At 50.3% G+C, this 17,356-nt stretch overlaps 1 protein-coding gene and 1 long non-coding RNA gene across 5 annotated transcripts in view; both read left to right on the forward strand.

Moving 5' to 3' along the window:
- Positions 1-4,289: 4,289 nt before the first annotated feature.
- Positions 4,290-6,632, forward strand: LOC123281885 (uncharacterized). The gene is made up of 3 exons (XR_006521677.2): positions 4,290-4,427; positions 5,234-5,317; positions 6,498-6,632. It is a non-coding gene; the product is annotated as an uncharacterized lncRNA (long non-coding RNA).
- Positions 6,633-9,732: 3,100 nt separating this feature from the next.
- The window catches only part of ATP2C2 (ATPase secretory pathway Ca2+ transporting 2), a 77,979-nt gene continuing 70,355 nt past the window's right edge, over positions 9,733-17,356 (forward strand). The window contains exon 1 of one of the 4 annotated variants that reach the window (XM_070500220.1): positions 9,733-10,156. In XM_070500220.1, coding sequence (XP_070356321.1) covers positions 9,869-10,156 — 288 coding nt within the window. In that variant the 5' untranslated portion in view covers positions 9,733-9,868. The remainder of the gene's footprint in view (positions 10,157-17,356) is intronic. The other 3 variants (XM_070500218.1, XM_070500219.1, XM_014840992.3) reach the window with 3 other exon arrangements.

Genomic DNA, 17,356 nt, shown 5'->3' on the forward strand with positions numbered 1-17,356 from the left:
CCGGTCCATGCCCGCCTAGATCCCCTCGCTACCTTCATAGCCACACCCACCCTCCGCCCCACACCGCCCCTCACCCCTGCCAGCCACTGCCTGCCCTCCAGCTCTCTGATTGTGTCATGTCGACAATGTTTTGTAAGTGGAATCATACAATATGTGATCTTTTCAGATTTGCATACGCTCCTCACCAGATTCTCCACGTCTGTGTGCATGCCCTCTTTCTCTCTCCTCCCCCATCTTTACCCCTAAAAACTTCAGGGTACACTTCCAAAAAGGGACATTCTTTTACCAAACAAGAGCGCAGTGATCAAAATCAGGAAAGTCCAGTCAATATATTACTATAATCTACAGACAGATGTATTGGAATCCACCAACCGTTCCACTGATGTCCTTTATAGCAGAGATAAAGACGTTTTTCCAGGTCCAGGATCTGGTCCAGGATCACCAGCTGCATTTGATTGTTATAACTGTCTAATCTCCTTTAATCTGGAACATTCTTTTCCTTATTGTTCCTGACGTTGACATCTTTTTTCTTCTTCTTCTCCCCACAGCCCCCCAGTACCTAGTTGTATGTTCTTAGTTGTAGGTCCTTCTGGTTGTGGCATATGGGACGCCGCCTCAGCGTGGCCTGATGAGTGGTGCCGTGTCCGTGCCCAGGATCCGAACTGGCAAAACCCCGGGTGGCCGAAGCAGAGTGAGCGAAATTGACCACTCAGCCACGGGGCTGGCCCCCTGACAGTGACATTTTTGAAGCGTACAAGCAGCTTATTTCCTAGGATGCCCGTCATGTGTGTGTGATGTTTCCTTACAAGGGATTCAGGCTCAGCATTTCAGCAGGAGCACCCCGGAAGTGAGGCTGTTGTTCTCCTTGGTGCGTCATATCCAGGGCCACACAATGTCATTTGTCCCATCACTGGTCTCGTAACGCTGATCCCCTGGTTAAGACCGGGTCTGCCAGGTTTCTCCACTGTAAAGTGACTATTTTCCCTTTGTAATTAATTAGTATCTTGTGGGGACATACTTTAAGAATGTGAAAATATCTTGTTTCTCATTAAACTTTCATCTGCTTTTTAAAAGAAATATTTAACAGAATTTTTTATTGAAGCAAAGATTACCTACGGGAAAGTTCACAAAGTGCCAGTTTCACTCAGTGGACTATTACTAAATGAACGCCCTGCAGGGCAGCGTGAGGGTGCTGTGATGGGGGTGCTTGGATGCTGTGATGGGGGCGCTCGGATGCTGTGATGGGGGCGCTCAGATGCTGTGATGGGGGTGCTCGGATGCTGTGATGGGGGCGCTCAGGGCAGGTGTCCTGCCAGAGGACACTAAGCCTAGGCCGGAAGGGAGGGCGAGCTGGGCCCTGTGAGTGGCTCCGGGGTGAGCACCCTGGCCTGGCGGAGGGACCTGTGAAGTTCAAAGGCCAGGAGGCTGGACTGAGCTCAGCTTGTTTGACAAACAGCCAGGAGGCTGGAGGGCGTGGGGGGTGCTGGGCAGGAGGAGTGGGGTTGACAGATGGGGCCTCCTGGGCCAGTGTCAAGAGTCTGATTTTATTGCAGATCCTGGGGTGAGGTCCCAGGGTTCCTCGAGGAGATCCAGGAAGCAGAAGGAGGGGAGCGGGAAAGCGAGACAAGGAAGGAGCCCAGATGGGGTTTTCCCAATAGCCACCCCCGTGAGCAACTGGATCCTGATCCTCTGGGAGGGCCCTGGGCAACAGTGTAGACTACACCTCAGGGCTGTCCCCTGCAGGGGTGAAGAAAGCCAGGGGATTTCTCCATCAGGTCTGGTCAGTCACTGCAGAATGCATGGGGGGTGGGCATTAACGCTGGCATTTCTGGCCCAGGGTGCCAAAATCAAATCCTTCAGCAAACACCTGGAGGGGTTCGAAGTAAGCGGCCTTCGCTCACAGGTGAGTGTGCACAACGTCGCCCTGGGGAGCCAGGAGGGCTCTGAGCAGGGCGGGGTCTGCTCTGAGGTGCATCTGTGCGGGGCCCCTCCGATGGTGCACAGAGGCCTGACTGCAGGGGCAGCGGGACGGGAGACCCCCCTGTCTCCTTGCCTGGAGGGATTCCAAGCCCCTTCTGAATTTCTCCACCCCGGGGAACTGAGTCTGGGATGGGCTGCACCAAACCAGGGGGAACGCAGGTCCCCCCAGTTCTAACCAACAGCGACTTTGCTGAGAATGAACCCCGCCCTTCACGCACAGCCGCCCTGGGCACCCAAGGGCCCCACAGACTTTCAAAGGGAGGAGCTGGGAACTTTGCACTTTTTATTGTATCAAAAAGCCAACAGAAATCGTACATTCAACTTCCCATCAGACTTCCCAGTTTAACTACACACAGACTCATTCTCCTCCTTTCAACAAGTGCGTATTCAGTGCCTCCTTTTAAAAGGTAATTTTATTAAGATAAAATTCATGTAACATAAAATTCACCATTTTAACCATTTTAGCGTGTGTAATTCAGTGGGTTTTAGCACATTCTTGAGGTCCTACAGCCATGCTCTCTACCTGATTTCAGAACATTGCCATCACCCCAGGAACTTTCATCTTCAAACTGCCCCTCTTCCCAGCCCCCCGCACCCCCCCCCCCACACACACCCGCCTGCTGCCTCTCTGGGTCCGCCCGTTCTGGGCCATTCCTACCAATGGACTCATACAATACGTGGCTTTTGGGTCTGGCTGCTCTCACTCAGCGCAGCGTTTCCGAGGCTCATCCACACTGTAGCGTGTCTCGGTCCTTCCCTCCTTTTTCCGGCTGAGTACTATTCCAGTGCACGGATAGGCCCCATTCTGTTTATCGAGCCCCTGCTGCAGGACATGTGGGGGGGTTTGCACTCAACAGTCCTCTTTCTAACTTGTCAATGGAATAAAGTGCCACGACTCTCTGGAAAGCATGGGGACGGTGGGAGAGCCCCTGCAGACATCTCCTTTGGTCCAGGGATCAGGAGGGGCCTCTCAGGAGAAGCAACAATTCAGATAAAACCTGAAGGGTGAGTAGGAGCTTGAGGGATGAGAGTCAGGGTGAGGGGGCCTCTGGGGCATGTTCCAGGCAGATGGGACAGCTCAGGCACAGGGTGGGGTGGGCGGGGGGAGTGCGCACCAGGGCCCTTTGAGAAGGAAAAGGGTTTGGCATGGCCAGAGCAGGGAGGTGGGGAGAAAGGCCGGGGCAGGTCTTGGTGTGGCTGCTGTGGCATGTAGGAGTCTGGACTTTAACCGAAGAGAAGGGAGCAGCCGGGGCTGACATGTGCAGTATGCAGTTCCCAACAGTGCCTGGGAGGAAGGGGGACTAGCCATGCTGGGACTGAGGGCTTTTCCAGGATGCCAGGACTTTCTGCTAAAACTGGGCCCATTCCAGCCAAACCAGGACAGTTGGTCACCTCTGAGTGACCGTGGGGAGCATGAACTGGAGAGTTTGAATATGGAAGGCCTTGGGCTTCTCTGCTCTGGATCAGAATTCTCTTGACTGGATGCTTTTTTTTTTTTTTGCTGAGGAAGATTTTCCCTGATCTAACATCTGTTGCCAATCTTCCTCTTTTTGTATGCGAGCCACCACCACAGCATAGCCACCAATAGATGAGTGGTGTAGGTCTGCACCCAGAAACCAAACCCAACCCACTGAAGCAGAGTGTGCCAAACTTAATCTCTAGGCCACTGAGGCTGGCCCTGGATGCTTTTGAATTTATTAAAATGAGGGTAGATTTTGAAAGGAGTCAAATGTCCAACTATATGACATTCTGAAAAAGGCAAATCTCTAGAGACAGTAAAAGGATCAGTGGTTGCCAGGGGTCTGGGGTGAAGGGGGTGGAGCACAGGGGAGTTTTCGGGCAGTGAAACCATCCTGGATGATACTGTAATGGGAGAGATATACCATCACGCATTTGTGAAAACCCACAGAATATACAACACCGAGAGGGAACCCTCATGTCAATTATGGACTTTACATATGGAGATCTTCTCCTTCAGCCATACCTGCAGCTTCTAGAAGGCTCTATAACTCCCGCCCCCCCCCCAACCCCCAACCAAGGTCATTCCTTCCTTTTCTGAAAATCTTTTGGTAAATAGGTTTAAATCATGTGCCAGCTCCAAACAATTGTTGGTGGCTACTTAAAGTGTGACAAGAAGAAGGATTCCTAGGCCTGCCCCAGCCAACGGGGACATGTCACCCCATGAGTGAACGATGACGTCTGCCGTGGGTGGAGGAGGAGGGGGCTGCGGCATCTGAGCTGTGTATTTACCTCTTGCCATTTAGCAATTCCCAAGGTGCAGTCATTTGGCACCTGGTGTCGTGTTCCACAGGGCTGCGCCTGGTCTCTCCAGTGGAACTGAGCTCCGCGGAGGCCCACGACACCCACAGCTGCAGGAAGTGCTCAGCTGATGTTTCCCCGTTGTTTGGTGAACAGTGACTATGGCAGAAGTGACAATGTATGACACGGTCAGTGCCTGGAAACAGGCTCTGTAGGGGGTGTGGGGGGTTGGGGTGTGTGTATGTCACCATGGTTTTGGTGCAAATGTGTGAATTGTTTCACATAAGTGGGTCTCACTATGGCGACACAAGCTAAGCACATTTTTGCCCGGGACCTCGCCTCTTTCCCTTCTCTCTGCATGGGATGCTGTCCCCCAGATATCCACAGGGGTCACTTCTCACCTTACTCAGGTCTCCGGTCACATGTCACCTCTCCTGACTGCTCTCACTATGAGGGCCACTCCGTCTCCAGCCCCCATCCTTCGTACTTCCTAGCCTTGCTCACTCCACTCATTTCCTGGGGCTGCCATAACAAACGACTGCAAACGGGGGGCTTGAAACAACACAAATCTATTCTCTCACAGTCTGGAGACCACAAGTCCAAAATCAGTGTCAGCAGGCCACACTCTGAAGGCGCTGGGGCAGAATCCTTCCTGAGCTCTTCCAGCTTCTGGTGGCGCCAGGTGTTCCTCAGCTTGTGACCGCATCCCTCTAGCCTCTGCCTCCATCTTCACTCGGCCTCTCCCTGTGTCTGTGTCTCCCCGCTTTTGTCTCTTATAAGGACACCAGTCATCGGATTTAGGGCCCACTCAGTTAATCCAGGACGATCTCATCTTGAGACCCTTACCTTAATGATGTCTTCAAAGATTCTTTTTCCAAATGAGGTTACACTCACAGATTCCGGGCGTTAGGGCGTGGACACGTTTTTGGGGGGCCATTACTCAACCCACTGCATCCACTGTCTGACACTGCATTACACATTGATCCATTTGCAGCCTGTGGCGCCCACTAGGAGACAGGAGACAAGAGACCAGGGATGGAGTCCGTCGTGTGCAGGGGTCTGTCTCCAATGCCACACAGTAGGTGCTTAAAAATATTTGCTGAATGAATGCAAGTGGCTTTGCCTCCCTCAACTCCAATTTCTTCTGGTAGGAAATGATTATATTATTGCCTGTGTGCACGGCCATTAAAAACAAACAGAACTGAGGGTTTATGTAAAGAGCCATAACTTCAGACCAAGCCCTAAAATTAAAATATATATATATACAAATTATACCCTTTGTGTACTATACCCCCCTGAAAAGGATGCCTTCAAGTGCCAACCTTATAATTTGTGAGTGAGGTTCATTACCAAGTGAATTTCAGGTGCTTTGGGATCACATCTAGGCTTCCCAACAGAGTGTATTGTTGGGAAATAATTTATGGGCAGTGGAATGACACCACTTTCCTGTAGAGAGTGAATGGGAGTTGAAGAGTGTGACTTCATTGTTCAAGGTGCCCAGAACAGACATTTTGAGAAAGTCTGCATGCTTTCGGCCGAGTCCCGCCCTGACTCTCAGTGCTGGCCGGAGCCTGAGGATCTCCCTCAGAGCCGCCAACCTGAGAGAGTTCCCAGCAAACTGTCTTGTCTGACTTGATTCCTTGAGAGTGGACTCGAGAATTCAGCAGGCTGAAGGCAGAAAAAACTCCTGAGGTCAGTAGTGAGGACCATGAGATCCAAACAAAGTGGCTGAGCTAAGAAAGGATGCTGAAAACAAAGATAAATAGCAGGTGTAATTCTGGAGCAAAGTGGAGAATACATGATAAAAAGGACTCAAAAATAAGAGTTCAGATAATTAGATTAAATTACTAAGAATATGAAAAGAAGCGAAGAATGGAAAAGAAAAGGAAATTCACAAAATTCCTTTATATTTGTAAAAGGGAATCGAAAGAGATGGTATAAATATTTGTGTCTATTTCTGAAATGCTTTCAGAAAGTTCCTGATAGCACTTTCAATGAGATGTTTACTCTGAAATCAAAGTAAAAGATGACAGGACATAGCAGAGTGCTTGCTCAAAAAGCATGGAGATAAAACATGAATGAGGATGACAGACTACCTAGGTAGTCTAATGGTAACAGTTATAACAACGTAGACACAATGTATGTCCTTCATAGAAAATGAATAATCTCAAATTAGATTAAAAACAGATTTCAATGATCTGCTGCTTACGACAGAGATAGATTCAATAAATATTTTTTGGGCATTTCCCATGTTTCAGGAACTATATCTACCATGACACACCCTGAGCAGACACACAGTGATGAGGATGAAAGAGGTCCCTTCTCTCGCAGAGATTACAGTCTGGTGGAAAACGAAACAAGACAGATAAAAATAAGATATCGACAAATATCAATATCAAAAAATAAGGTAAGTGTAGATCACACAGACTCGAGCCATGGGGAAGAAACAGTGGCACTATTAACTCTAGAAAGTGGAATTTAAGGAATATGCTTTAATGATACACAGATGGCATTAAACAATTACAAGTTACAATAAACAGGTAAGTCATATGCACTAACCAACAGAGAAGCATAAAAATTCAGACATACAAGGAAGAAACGGACAGGTAAGCAATGAGACTGGGAAATTTTAAACTCTTCATTGTCTTCCTGTGTCAGATCAGTCAAAAATAAGGACGTAACAATATAACTAGAAAGTTAGAATGAATAGATACAGAACTAATTTACAAAGGAGAGTACAGCTTACCGACACCCTTACAAAGAAGACTACACCAACTTTTCTAGTGCCATTGAAATATTTACAAAAATTGCATACCAACCAGGCACAGTCTCAATCAATTAGGAAAATTTAGTACATACGTTGTAAGTGAGCAAAAGTGAGGCCATCTTGTTTCGCTAAATGGCCCCAGCCCCTCCCCTGACTACTCGCTGCTCTGCACTAACTCTAAAAAACTCCCCTGCTCTCCTAATTTATGGCCTCCCGCTTATGTATGTACTCCTGGATAGCTTGATAAATTAAAACTTTGTTCTATGAGTTTCTCTCCGGGAACAGGCTGACCACAGGCGGGAAACACACCTACAAGGTATCCATCACAGCGGACAGAAGAATGGAACAGTAAAAGACCCTGGAGTCCGTCATGCCTGAAGGAAATGCCCTCCTCGTGGCCCATTTTCCCTATATAACTGCCTCAAGATCCTGTAATCCTTGAAGATATTTTTTTTTTTTGGGACGTTACTCTGCCGTCTTCCAGATTATACCAACTAATAGAATTAAAACGTCCTTTCTCCTTCTCTAACTCATTGTGATTAATTGGCTCCAATCGTGGCCAGCAGAGCGAGCCCATTGGTGGGTATCCATGTGTGCAGGCTACATTTTCTGATCACAGTACGACGAAAACAAAAATTAAACTTAGGCCTCAGGGGACCCACTCAGCTGCTTCCAGCCTCACAGCTGATCCCTTCAACTGCTTTCTCTGTAGTCCGCTCCATTTTTTGTTCATCCCAACAGGGCTCAGTGTTCCACCATATCCACTCCCCAGAGCTTCCTTCCTGACTGCTCTAGGCATTCTTAAACCTGATCCACGAACTCCGGCCTGGACGTCTTTGAGCTGGAGCAGAGGCCACGGGGATGGGATCCAAGAGGCTGGGCTGTGAAGGGCAAGGCGTCCGACCAGCACATCACTGCCTTGCTCACGGAGGCTGCACCACCTGGAGAAACAACGATGGAAGTTCTATGCCAAGAAGGCATCTTCCAACCTGGATCCAATACCCTCTGAAAATCACAGAACGCCGCTGGAAAGGACCTGAGAAATAACTACGCTGCGTTCCCATGTATTCTTTTGTATTAACAATAGAGCTTTCTGAGGACATCCTATGTCAGGTACTATTAGGCGCTCTAGCTACGCAAACGTGAGCTCGGATCTGTACAACAGGAATGTGGGGTCGCTCCAGATCTCTCCACTCTCCTCCCTTCTCCTTTGGCCTCTCAGACCAGGACTCTGCATCTGCAGCTTCCGTTCCCTTTCCCTCCGCGGAAGCGCTCAGGTCCCCACAGCTACCTTCTCCAGGGGACTGCTCTCTCCTCTCTCCTTCCAGACCTTGGAGGGGGGCAATTTATCGTTGCTGCTAATCTTGGACAACTGCAATGTCTTCTGGTTTCTCTGCATTCCGCCTACACCTTTGTAAATAGTCTGTTTCTCAAACTCTCCCCAAATCACCCAGTTTGAGGGTGGCGTCTGTTTCCTGCTGGGACCCTGACTCCTATAGGTGGGTAGTGCCATCGCCATTTTGTGGATAAGTAAACTGAGGTGGAGGAAGATGAAGTCGCCTTAGGTCATGCATCTGGAAGGAACAGGCCTGGGACTCAAATCTGGACTGACTCACACCAGAGCTTGGCTTTGTCCCTTGTTCCTGGGCCTCTGCTGAAATCGGTGGAGCTGGGCAGCATGATGTCGGTGACCTCTTTTGTTTCAGTAAAGGGGGAAGAGGCAGGAGAAAGCAGAAGGCCACTAGGACCACCCCTGTGGTTGAATGGGGCTGGGGGGCCACCCCTTGGGGAGCAGTTAAGGGGCAAATATTTGTTCAAAAGGGGCAGCATAATTTAATGGACAAATACACGTGCCATGTCCTACAGTCCTTAAGTGACCCCACTCTATAGATGAGGAAACTGAGGCACAGAGGAATGGCACAGCCTACTCCAAATCTACCTCCCTACTACGTGGGGGGTCTTGCTATGGATTCCAGTCCCATCTGAAGCCATGGCCCTTACACTGCTCAGTATATCCACCTGGGGCTGGAACAATCTACACTGCACATCACTCCCAGGCTTCGGGAGCCATCTGAGCCCAGCTGCTTGCCTGTGATGGTGATGATGATGATGGTACCACCGACAAACGCCCCGCCCCACCCCTTCCTGTGCAGCGCTGTCCACTGAATGCTCTCGATTCCACCACGAGGGAGCTGCCCTCATGAATGCCGTTTTAGAGAGCAGTAAACTAAGCCTCTGAAGATTTAAGAACCCCACCCCCCCAAGGTCCCCGGATTAGCCATCAAAGGAGCCCATTCTGCAGATGAGGATAAAGTGCTCAGGGCTCATTCAAGACCACGCAGAACCCAAAGGCAGTGGGGTCCTCAAACTCTCCTCCCGCTTCTGGGATTCACTCCCTGGGCGCCCCCTGGAGGTGAGGACTTAGCCGCCTTCTCCTGCAATTACAGACTAAGGCACCGAGGCTCAGAGAGGCCACGTGGCTCGCCCAGAGCCGCACAGCAGCGGCAGGAGTCTGACCAAGCTCCGGTTCTCCGTGCTCCCAGCGCCTTAGGGCTGACCACACTGGGCTCCCCAGGAGAATCACCTGGACGCTTGTAAAAGCCCAGCTTCCTGGTCCCCTCCAGACCCAGCGACTCAAGATAGGAGTCTGGCAATCTGCACTTTAAACAAGCTTTTTCTCTCCCCCACTGCACCATCCCTCCAGGTGATTCCTGTGACCTGGCAGGTCTGGGAAACAGCCCGCGCTCTGACCTCCCCGCGGCAGCTCCCCAGGCCTTCCCGGGCCGCGGCTGCCCCCAGGGCGGGAGAGTCCCGGGCGAGCCGGCAGGGCGGGGAAGGGACAGGTGCGCCGAGCGCAGCAGGATGCGCAGCCCCGCCCCGGGGCGGGGCCTCACCTGCGGCGGGCAGGTAGGCGGCTACTTGGTAACCTGGGCCTGGCCCAGGAGGCTTGGGCGCGCGCAGCCAGCCCCGGCTCGCCAGGCACCGAGGGACGCAGGCAGGGGCGGCCGCGGTGGCACGGGCGGCTGGGAGAGGGGCCTCCGCCCGCTCACCATGGTGGAGAAACGCTTCTCCAAGTTCCTGCAGAAACTCGCCTTCTCGGGCGCGGGCCACCGGTACAAGCCGCTGGAGAGGGGCGAGTTGGACACCTTGGTGAGTCTGGGCGACCTGCCTCCGGGCGTGCGACCTGATCCCCCATCCACCCCAGTCCACCCCCCGAGACCGCATCCACGCGCTGCGGGCTGCGCTCCGCCGCCTCGCCCCCCTCGCCCGGCTCTAGAAGAAAGCCGGCTTCATAGCAACGCCTGCGCGCGTTCCTGCCCCGGGCCGGGCGCTGCCGGTTCCCCCTCCTGCGTCAGCCCATTTTGCGGATAGGAAACTGAGGCCGAGACAGGTTAAATTTGTCCTTTAAGGGGCACACAGCTAGCAAATGACCTCGCAAGGAATTTAATCTAGGTTTCTCTAACTCCAGAGAATGTAAATGTCTTGGGTCTCCACACCCAGGCTGCTATATGGATTTTTCAAAGTTACTTGATTGGGGGTGGGGGAGGCGGAATTAAAGGGACGTTAAAAACAAAAACAAACTGTTGTGCAAATGTTTTAAGAATAATAGTAGCAATATGGTGGAAATCAAGGTAAGAATGGCCAGGCCTCCCAGCCTTGCTGCCCGCGACCCCAGCGCACTTTTGAAAAACCACTTAGATTTGTGTGTTGACTTTGTGACCTCCAGGGGATGCTCTAGGAGCTCAGATTCCCGGGTGTGGGGGTTTTTACCAGCGGACAAAATGACAGAGCTGTCCCCAAAAAGCCCTCCACTTGGAGAAGCCAGGGGTGAGCCAGGGGTGACAGGTAACCCAAACTTTCTCCTTTGCTTTGTAAGCAGAACCCGCTCTGTGATGCAAGAGCAGAAGGCACTGAACTCCTGCAGAAGCATCTCTGATCCTTCCACTGTTTTCTTTTAAGCTTCATCAGTCATTCAAAACTGAAATGCCTAAATAGTCCCCTGGACGTGCAGGAGTACATCTGCGATGGCCCTTTGACTGCTGGCGGGAAACTTCACTGTTAGATTTACTTTCTAATGAAAAACATCAGCTTGGAAGATGTAATTTAAAACGCTTAGTTTTCCTCCCAAGAATGACAACAGTTGGAACATTTTGGTTGTATGTTTCTTAAATATTTGTGCATTTAAAAAAAGAGTATTTTGTTCATGGATGTTAGGAGAATTCTGGAGCTGGAGTGGTCGACCCCAGGGCCCTGTAACCAGCAGTTCTCAGATCATCTCTCGTTTTCTGAAGCGAGGTGTGTGTTCAATATGGATTAGGTATAGAGTTCGATTATTTTGCCAAGATCCGTTTTGCAGCATATATGCTGTGCAATGCGTTCTGTTAAAGGAGTTTGAAGTTAGTTTGCCAATGGTTGCCCTTTCTGCGTCACTTTTTCTGTTTTTTTCCTTCCATCTTTTGATTTTTGCATCAAGCTGGGCATTTGTCAAACGCTCCTGATGTGCAATTGGTTACAATCAGATTCTATAGGACATCTGGGTTCACCAGGGATCCAGGTATGGCAGGTGTGGGGATGAGGTAAGATGATGTCTCGAGATGCTGGGGTGAATTTGATTTCAGCACCAAAGCAGACTTCATCCCCCTCAAGCTTTTCGGAGGGGCCTTCACGGGTGGGGCAGGTCTTCAGCCTGCCTGTAGGTATGCTGGGGGGCTCATGCACCTGGTGATGGACCCCGGTTTCTCAGACCACCCTGGGGGGGGGGGGGTGATGACTTGGCAGTGTGAAGTGACCAGGCACTGGTGACCAGGCAGCCACAGCAAAGGCCGGTGGAGAAATGAAGTGTCCCCTCTCTGAAGGTGGCCTTGTGCAAACCCAGGAACTTACAGCGAAGTTAACGCGGAGTGTGGCGGGAGGCCACTGGGCGAGGCGAGCTGTTTCCTGCCAGCTCAGCAACACCACCTTTGCTGTCACACATACATCCTCCAATCTGAACTCTTTTTTCTGAGGAAAGATTGCTTCTTTTTCAAACTTTGCTTGCAGTGGTCATCTCCACAATGGTGGCGACTCTCTTTTAGGAGCACTTGTTCTGTGCGACGTCGGAGCAGCCCTGAACCTCCTATTGCTTTGCCAAGTCACCCCAGTTTTAATAGTAATAATTATTGAGCACTCGCGTGTCGCCTCGCTCCAAGATATGAAGCTCACAGGTGGGGCTAGGTGGGGCCAGGCGGTAAGGATGCAGCTGTGTATAAAACAAAGTTCACAGCCCGCAAGGAAAGCGACAGATGTTTAACTGAAGATCCAGCATTCTCGAGTGTGCTGGTGAGTAAGGAAGCAGAGTGACTGGGCAGGGGACAGGTGGTTGAGACGGGAGCAGGAGGAGCCAGAGTTAGTGTCGGAGGCTGAATCTGAACAGTCCTCATGGCTCCAGAGACGCTCATTCTTGCTGCATTTCTGTGTAATGAAAGGAAAGGTGTTTGCAAGCCCCGCTTAAATTAGTTACTGGAAAAAAGTTGCTCTCTGCTGACCTGAACGTTGGGCAAGGAGAACGCTGGACCAGAAATTCCTGCTTCCCGGATGACTGGGTTTCGACTCTGGGGAAGTTATCTGTCACCCTCAGGGCTCCCATCTCTTAACCAAGTCTCGCACGGCTCCCCCCTGCCCTGCCTGCCTGGTTGGTGAACTGGCTCATCTTCCTGGGGCTCTGTGGGGTGAAGGCTGGCTTCCTCCAGACTCAGGTAGTGGTTGCCATTCATTCAGCCGAGAGTCACGGAGCACCCACTGTGTGTCAGGCCAATGCTGCACACCAGGAATGGGGTGGAGAAAAAGATGCACTCTCTCCCTGCCCTCGTGGCACCCCATCCTGGGGGCCAGAGATGGATCCCAGACTACAGGTCAGAGTTGACTGTTTAATGACAGGTGTGTAACAGCTGGGAGCGAGGAGGAATGTTTAAGATGCACAGGAGAGGCAAGGATTAGGAGGCTGTGCTGGGTGAAGGGCACAGGTTGATGGAGAGTTCTAGGCATGAGGGAGTGAGGCGCAGGGCTTGCCGGGAGGAGGATGGGGCTGCAGAGGGGAACTGCATGGAGCCTTGTGGGCTGTGGTGAAGAATTCGGGCTTTATCCCCAGAGCAGCAGGGAGCCACGGAAAGGTTTTAAGTTGGGGCATGACAGTCATTCATTTATTTGATGCCAAACATTAGGAACGCAGTAAACAACAGACACAATCAGATTTGTGTTTTTAAGAGATCACATTTGCGTTGCAGGAAGAGAATGTACAAGAGGCCATTCGGAGGCTATATACACACACGTGCAAATACACACATCTTTAACCTCAGGCTTGCACACACATATAAATCCTTACTGGGAGGCTCGCACGCACCTACACACACAGAGACACAGACACAGATACACACACACACAAGTTGTTAGTGCTTCTCAAAATTTAGCAATATATGACATCTTGAAGAAATCTATTGAAAGCCCACAGTATTGTCTTAAATCATTTGTATCAAAGTGTGACAAATAAATATATGCACAAAACTTGCAATAAACATAGATGTGTTCCTATAACTCAATCACATCCAACTAAGTTTATAATAAAATCATCAAGTAAAAATGTAGCAACTGTATTTTGATATGACTGGCGATGTTTTATTAAAACTCAATCAGTGATGTTGAATGGCTGTGTTCGTTGTCTACTGCTGTATAACTAATTACTCCAAAATGTGATGGCTTAAAACAATGACTATAAGCAAAAAGAGGAGGATTGGCAGCAGATGTTAGCTAATCTTCCTCAAAAAAAAAAAAAAGAGTATTTATTATCTCACAGTGTCTGTGGGTCAGGAGTCTGGGTGTGGCTCATTGCGGTGCTCTGGCTCCAGGTCTCTCGTGAGGTTGCAGTCCAGCTGTCAGCCGGGGCTGTGGTCTCCTCTGAAGGCTCTCGGGGAGGCAGGGGAAGGACCTGCTTCCTGGCTCACTCTCAGGGTTGTTTGCAGGCCTCGACCCTGGCTATACTGGCCTCTGCACAAGGCTGCCTCCTGGCTCAGCAGCTGGCTTCCCCAAGGGTGACTGATCCAGGAAAGACTGATTGAGAGGGCACCGTAAAAGCCCAGAAACCACAGTCTTTTTATGACCCAATCTTGAAAGTGACATGGCACCACTTCTGAGTTCTGTTCACTAGAAGTCAGTCTAGGTCTAGCCTGTGCTGGAGTTGTTGGGGGGACTACACAGGGGTGTGAAAACGGGGAGGGAGGGATGACAGGTGCTTAGAGGCCTCCTGCTGCTGTAGAGGAAAGCAATAGCTCCTTATCATGCATATGTAAAACAGAACCACACCTGGCATGTTATCTGCTCCAGACTTATCTGTTTTTGTTAGTGTTTTCATTCATCTTGAGTTCTAATCTTTACTTAGACTTTGAATTTTGATTTTGATAATGCTCATGTTGAGAATGTCTAGTGACACATCCGTGTACAAGCGGCGTGTAACTATGTCAAGAATTTGCTGGCTTGGGATAACCAGCCTGCTGTGTAACCACGACTGCCAGCGAGCCGCCTGTGTGTGCTGGTTCTAGAGGCTGTCGCTTGATAACTGCAGGGCTGCTCGTTCACTTGAAGGCCAGGTGAGCGTTGACGTGGTGGAGAGACTTTCTTCACTGTGTGTTGATTCCCATACTTGGTGCTTGTCAACGGTGGCAAGCAGCTGTGTACAAAGACTTGATTCATGTAAGGCCCCCGCTTGCAAGGTGTCTACACCCTCATGGTTCTTTAAGGTTGACCCCACGATGCCACGGCCGTGTGCTGGGATGACTCGATTCTCCCGCCTGTGTTTCCCTCTGAGCCACTGAGAAACTTTCATCCTTGCTGCGTGCCATGTGATTGTTGTCACGGATGCAGATATGGTCACGAGTGTCACATCACAGTGCTTTATTGGTCACCCAGAAGGTCTCTGTTAATTAGGCTACTCATTAAAACACGTATTCAAAGTTTAGACGTTCTTAGAAGACTCGTGTGCTCTTGAGGATGTGTTTGAAGATCCCGTCCTAGAAACCCTGCCTCAGATCCCAACGTTAGGAGCCTTGTTATCAAGGGTAACAGACCCTGGATCCCCAAAGCTGCCAAGGGGAGTGACTAGAAGGCTCATAGGTGGCTGTCTCCTCTCTGTGCGTGTCTGTGTCCAAATTTCCCCTTCTTGTTCGGACGCCAGTCATATAGGATCAGGGCCCATCTTAATGACCTCATTTTAATTTAATCACCTCTTTAAAGGGCCTATCTCCAAACACAGTCACATTCTGAGGTACTAGGGGTTGGTTCTTCAACGTACGAATTTGAGGGGGACCCGATTCAGCCCATAACACTCTGCTCCTTGTAGAAGATATCCTGAAAGGGTATTTGATGAAGGGAGAGCTGTGGGCCACTATGGGAAAATATGTAATGCTTATTAACCCCACCCACCCGCCCCAAGTCCCCGGCTAGGAAATGGATGGATGGTGTTCGTCCAGCGCCACCATCTTCCCAATGACCTTCCCATTGGTAGGGAGCAGAGCCCAGCAGAGTACATGTTAGGTCCGACTTGAAAGTCAAGTACATGACGGGGAGAAGAGCTCAAAATTCCTGATTCTGGAGTCCCTGGAGAAAGGGAGACTTGAAACATCTGGAAGAAAGACAGGTACTACACATAATCATTCTTCGTATGTCAAACCACTGAACTCAAACTACCATGTTGATTAGGTGTGGTTACCTTACAGTTTGCCCCGGGGTCGCCCCATGTGTTTCTCGGGATCTTCCTGTCTTTACCTCTCCAGCAAGACTGAATTTGGGGGCCCTTGTGGGTGCAGGGGAAAGAATATTGGCCCGGAAGACCACTCCTCATGGGAAGATCTTGGTTTAGAGCGTGGACCGGGGCCAGAAGCCCAGAGTTCGAGCCTGGGCTCCATCACTTACTGGCTATGTGAATTTGGGTAAATTTCCTGCATCTCCCCACATCCAAATGTCTTTGTCTGAAAGTGGGGATGTTTGCCTTCTGGCTTCTAGGTTCCTCATCAGTGCCTCCCCTGCTTTTTGTGAAGATTAGATTAGGTAATGTCTGTAAATGTTCAGCACAGTTCTTTGCACATGGAATGCCTTCCCTCAGTGGATGTAGTGATAAAAAAAAAGGAGAATGAGAGAATGTGTTTAAAACTCTACACAATGCTTAGTTCAAAAAGGGATCATAGTTTTTATTAAAACTCTTCGTGCAATGGCTTGTTCAAAAAGCGACAATAATTTTTCTCAGGAATCCATCACTGGCTTGTTGTCTGACCTTGGGATGCATGCTCGGTCCTGTGCCCAGAGAAGAGCTCAGTGGTGGGGGCAGGACCGGCTGCATGATTTGCGGGGCCCCCTTCTGGAAAAATGACTGAGAATTTCAAGAGGGCGGTTGCAGGGCGATGCAGGCAGCACACACCCTCTGAAGCCCACCTGTGGAGCGGCCCTGGGCGGGTCGTGGTCCTGAGGTCAGCCGTGGGAGACGCCAGCTTGCTGGTTCTTGCCTTTTGGTTCCCTCCTTTTCAGCCTCCACCACACTGTGCTCCACAGACTTTTGTTGCTCTTTAGATCAGCTTTCCTCCAGTGTGGGCTGGGGCCCCACAGTCTGAGTGTTAACAAGCCCTTGGGTGGTTCTCATGGTCGCTTGCGTTTGAGAACCACTGCTCTGCACAGTTGGCTTCTCCACTCCTCTGACATCCATCCTCCTATTTGCCAGACCCGTTGTCTCCCACTGGAGACAGAATAGTGAGCAACACCTCAGTCCTACTGGGTGGAGCTTATAGTCTGGTGGGCAAGAGAGAGAGTTATCAAATAATGCTACTAGTGAGCATGTAACTACAAATTGAGATTAGTCCATGAAGGAAAGCAGCACACGTAAGAAAGGAGTTGGGCACAGCCTGAGTGTGGAGGCCTGGTGGGGTTGCTACTGCTGCAATCTGGGGAGGCTTCCTGGAGTTCGTGGCAGGGAGTTTGAGAACTAAGACTTGCCCTCAATCCATGCGCTCCTGTATTTGTCATTTTGATTCTTGATGTCGGCCACATTTTATGCTTGGCCCGGAGCATGGCTTCCCTCCTCTGATCTGGGAGGTGCCTGTCCCCCAGCGGAATTCTGCAGAAAGCTAGTGTCATTCAGCAGCACTTTATCTCCAGTTTCGGAAGTCACCTCTCTGTGGCTGCCCCTCTCTGTACTTTCCTCCCCCAAAAACCAGCACACTGACCTTTGTGACAGTTCACCTTCCTTGACTGTTGAATTAAGCTGGTGTCAGTTGCTGTTTTTCTGCTATTTTTTATGAATCAGGAACTATACATGTTTTTTCTTTCCTTCCC

The sequence above is a fragment of the Equus asinus genome, chromosome 28 (genome assembly GCF_041296235.1).
Source record: "Equus asinus isolate D_3611 breed Donkey chromosome 28, EquAss-T2T_v2, whole genome shotgun sequence".
Lineage (NCBI taxonomy): Eukaryota > Metazoa > Chordata > Mammalia > Perissodactyla > Equidae > Equus > Equus asinus.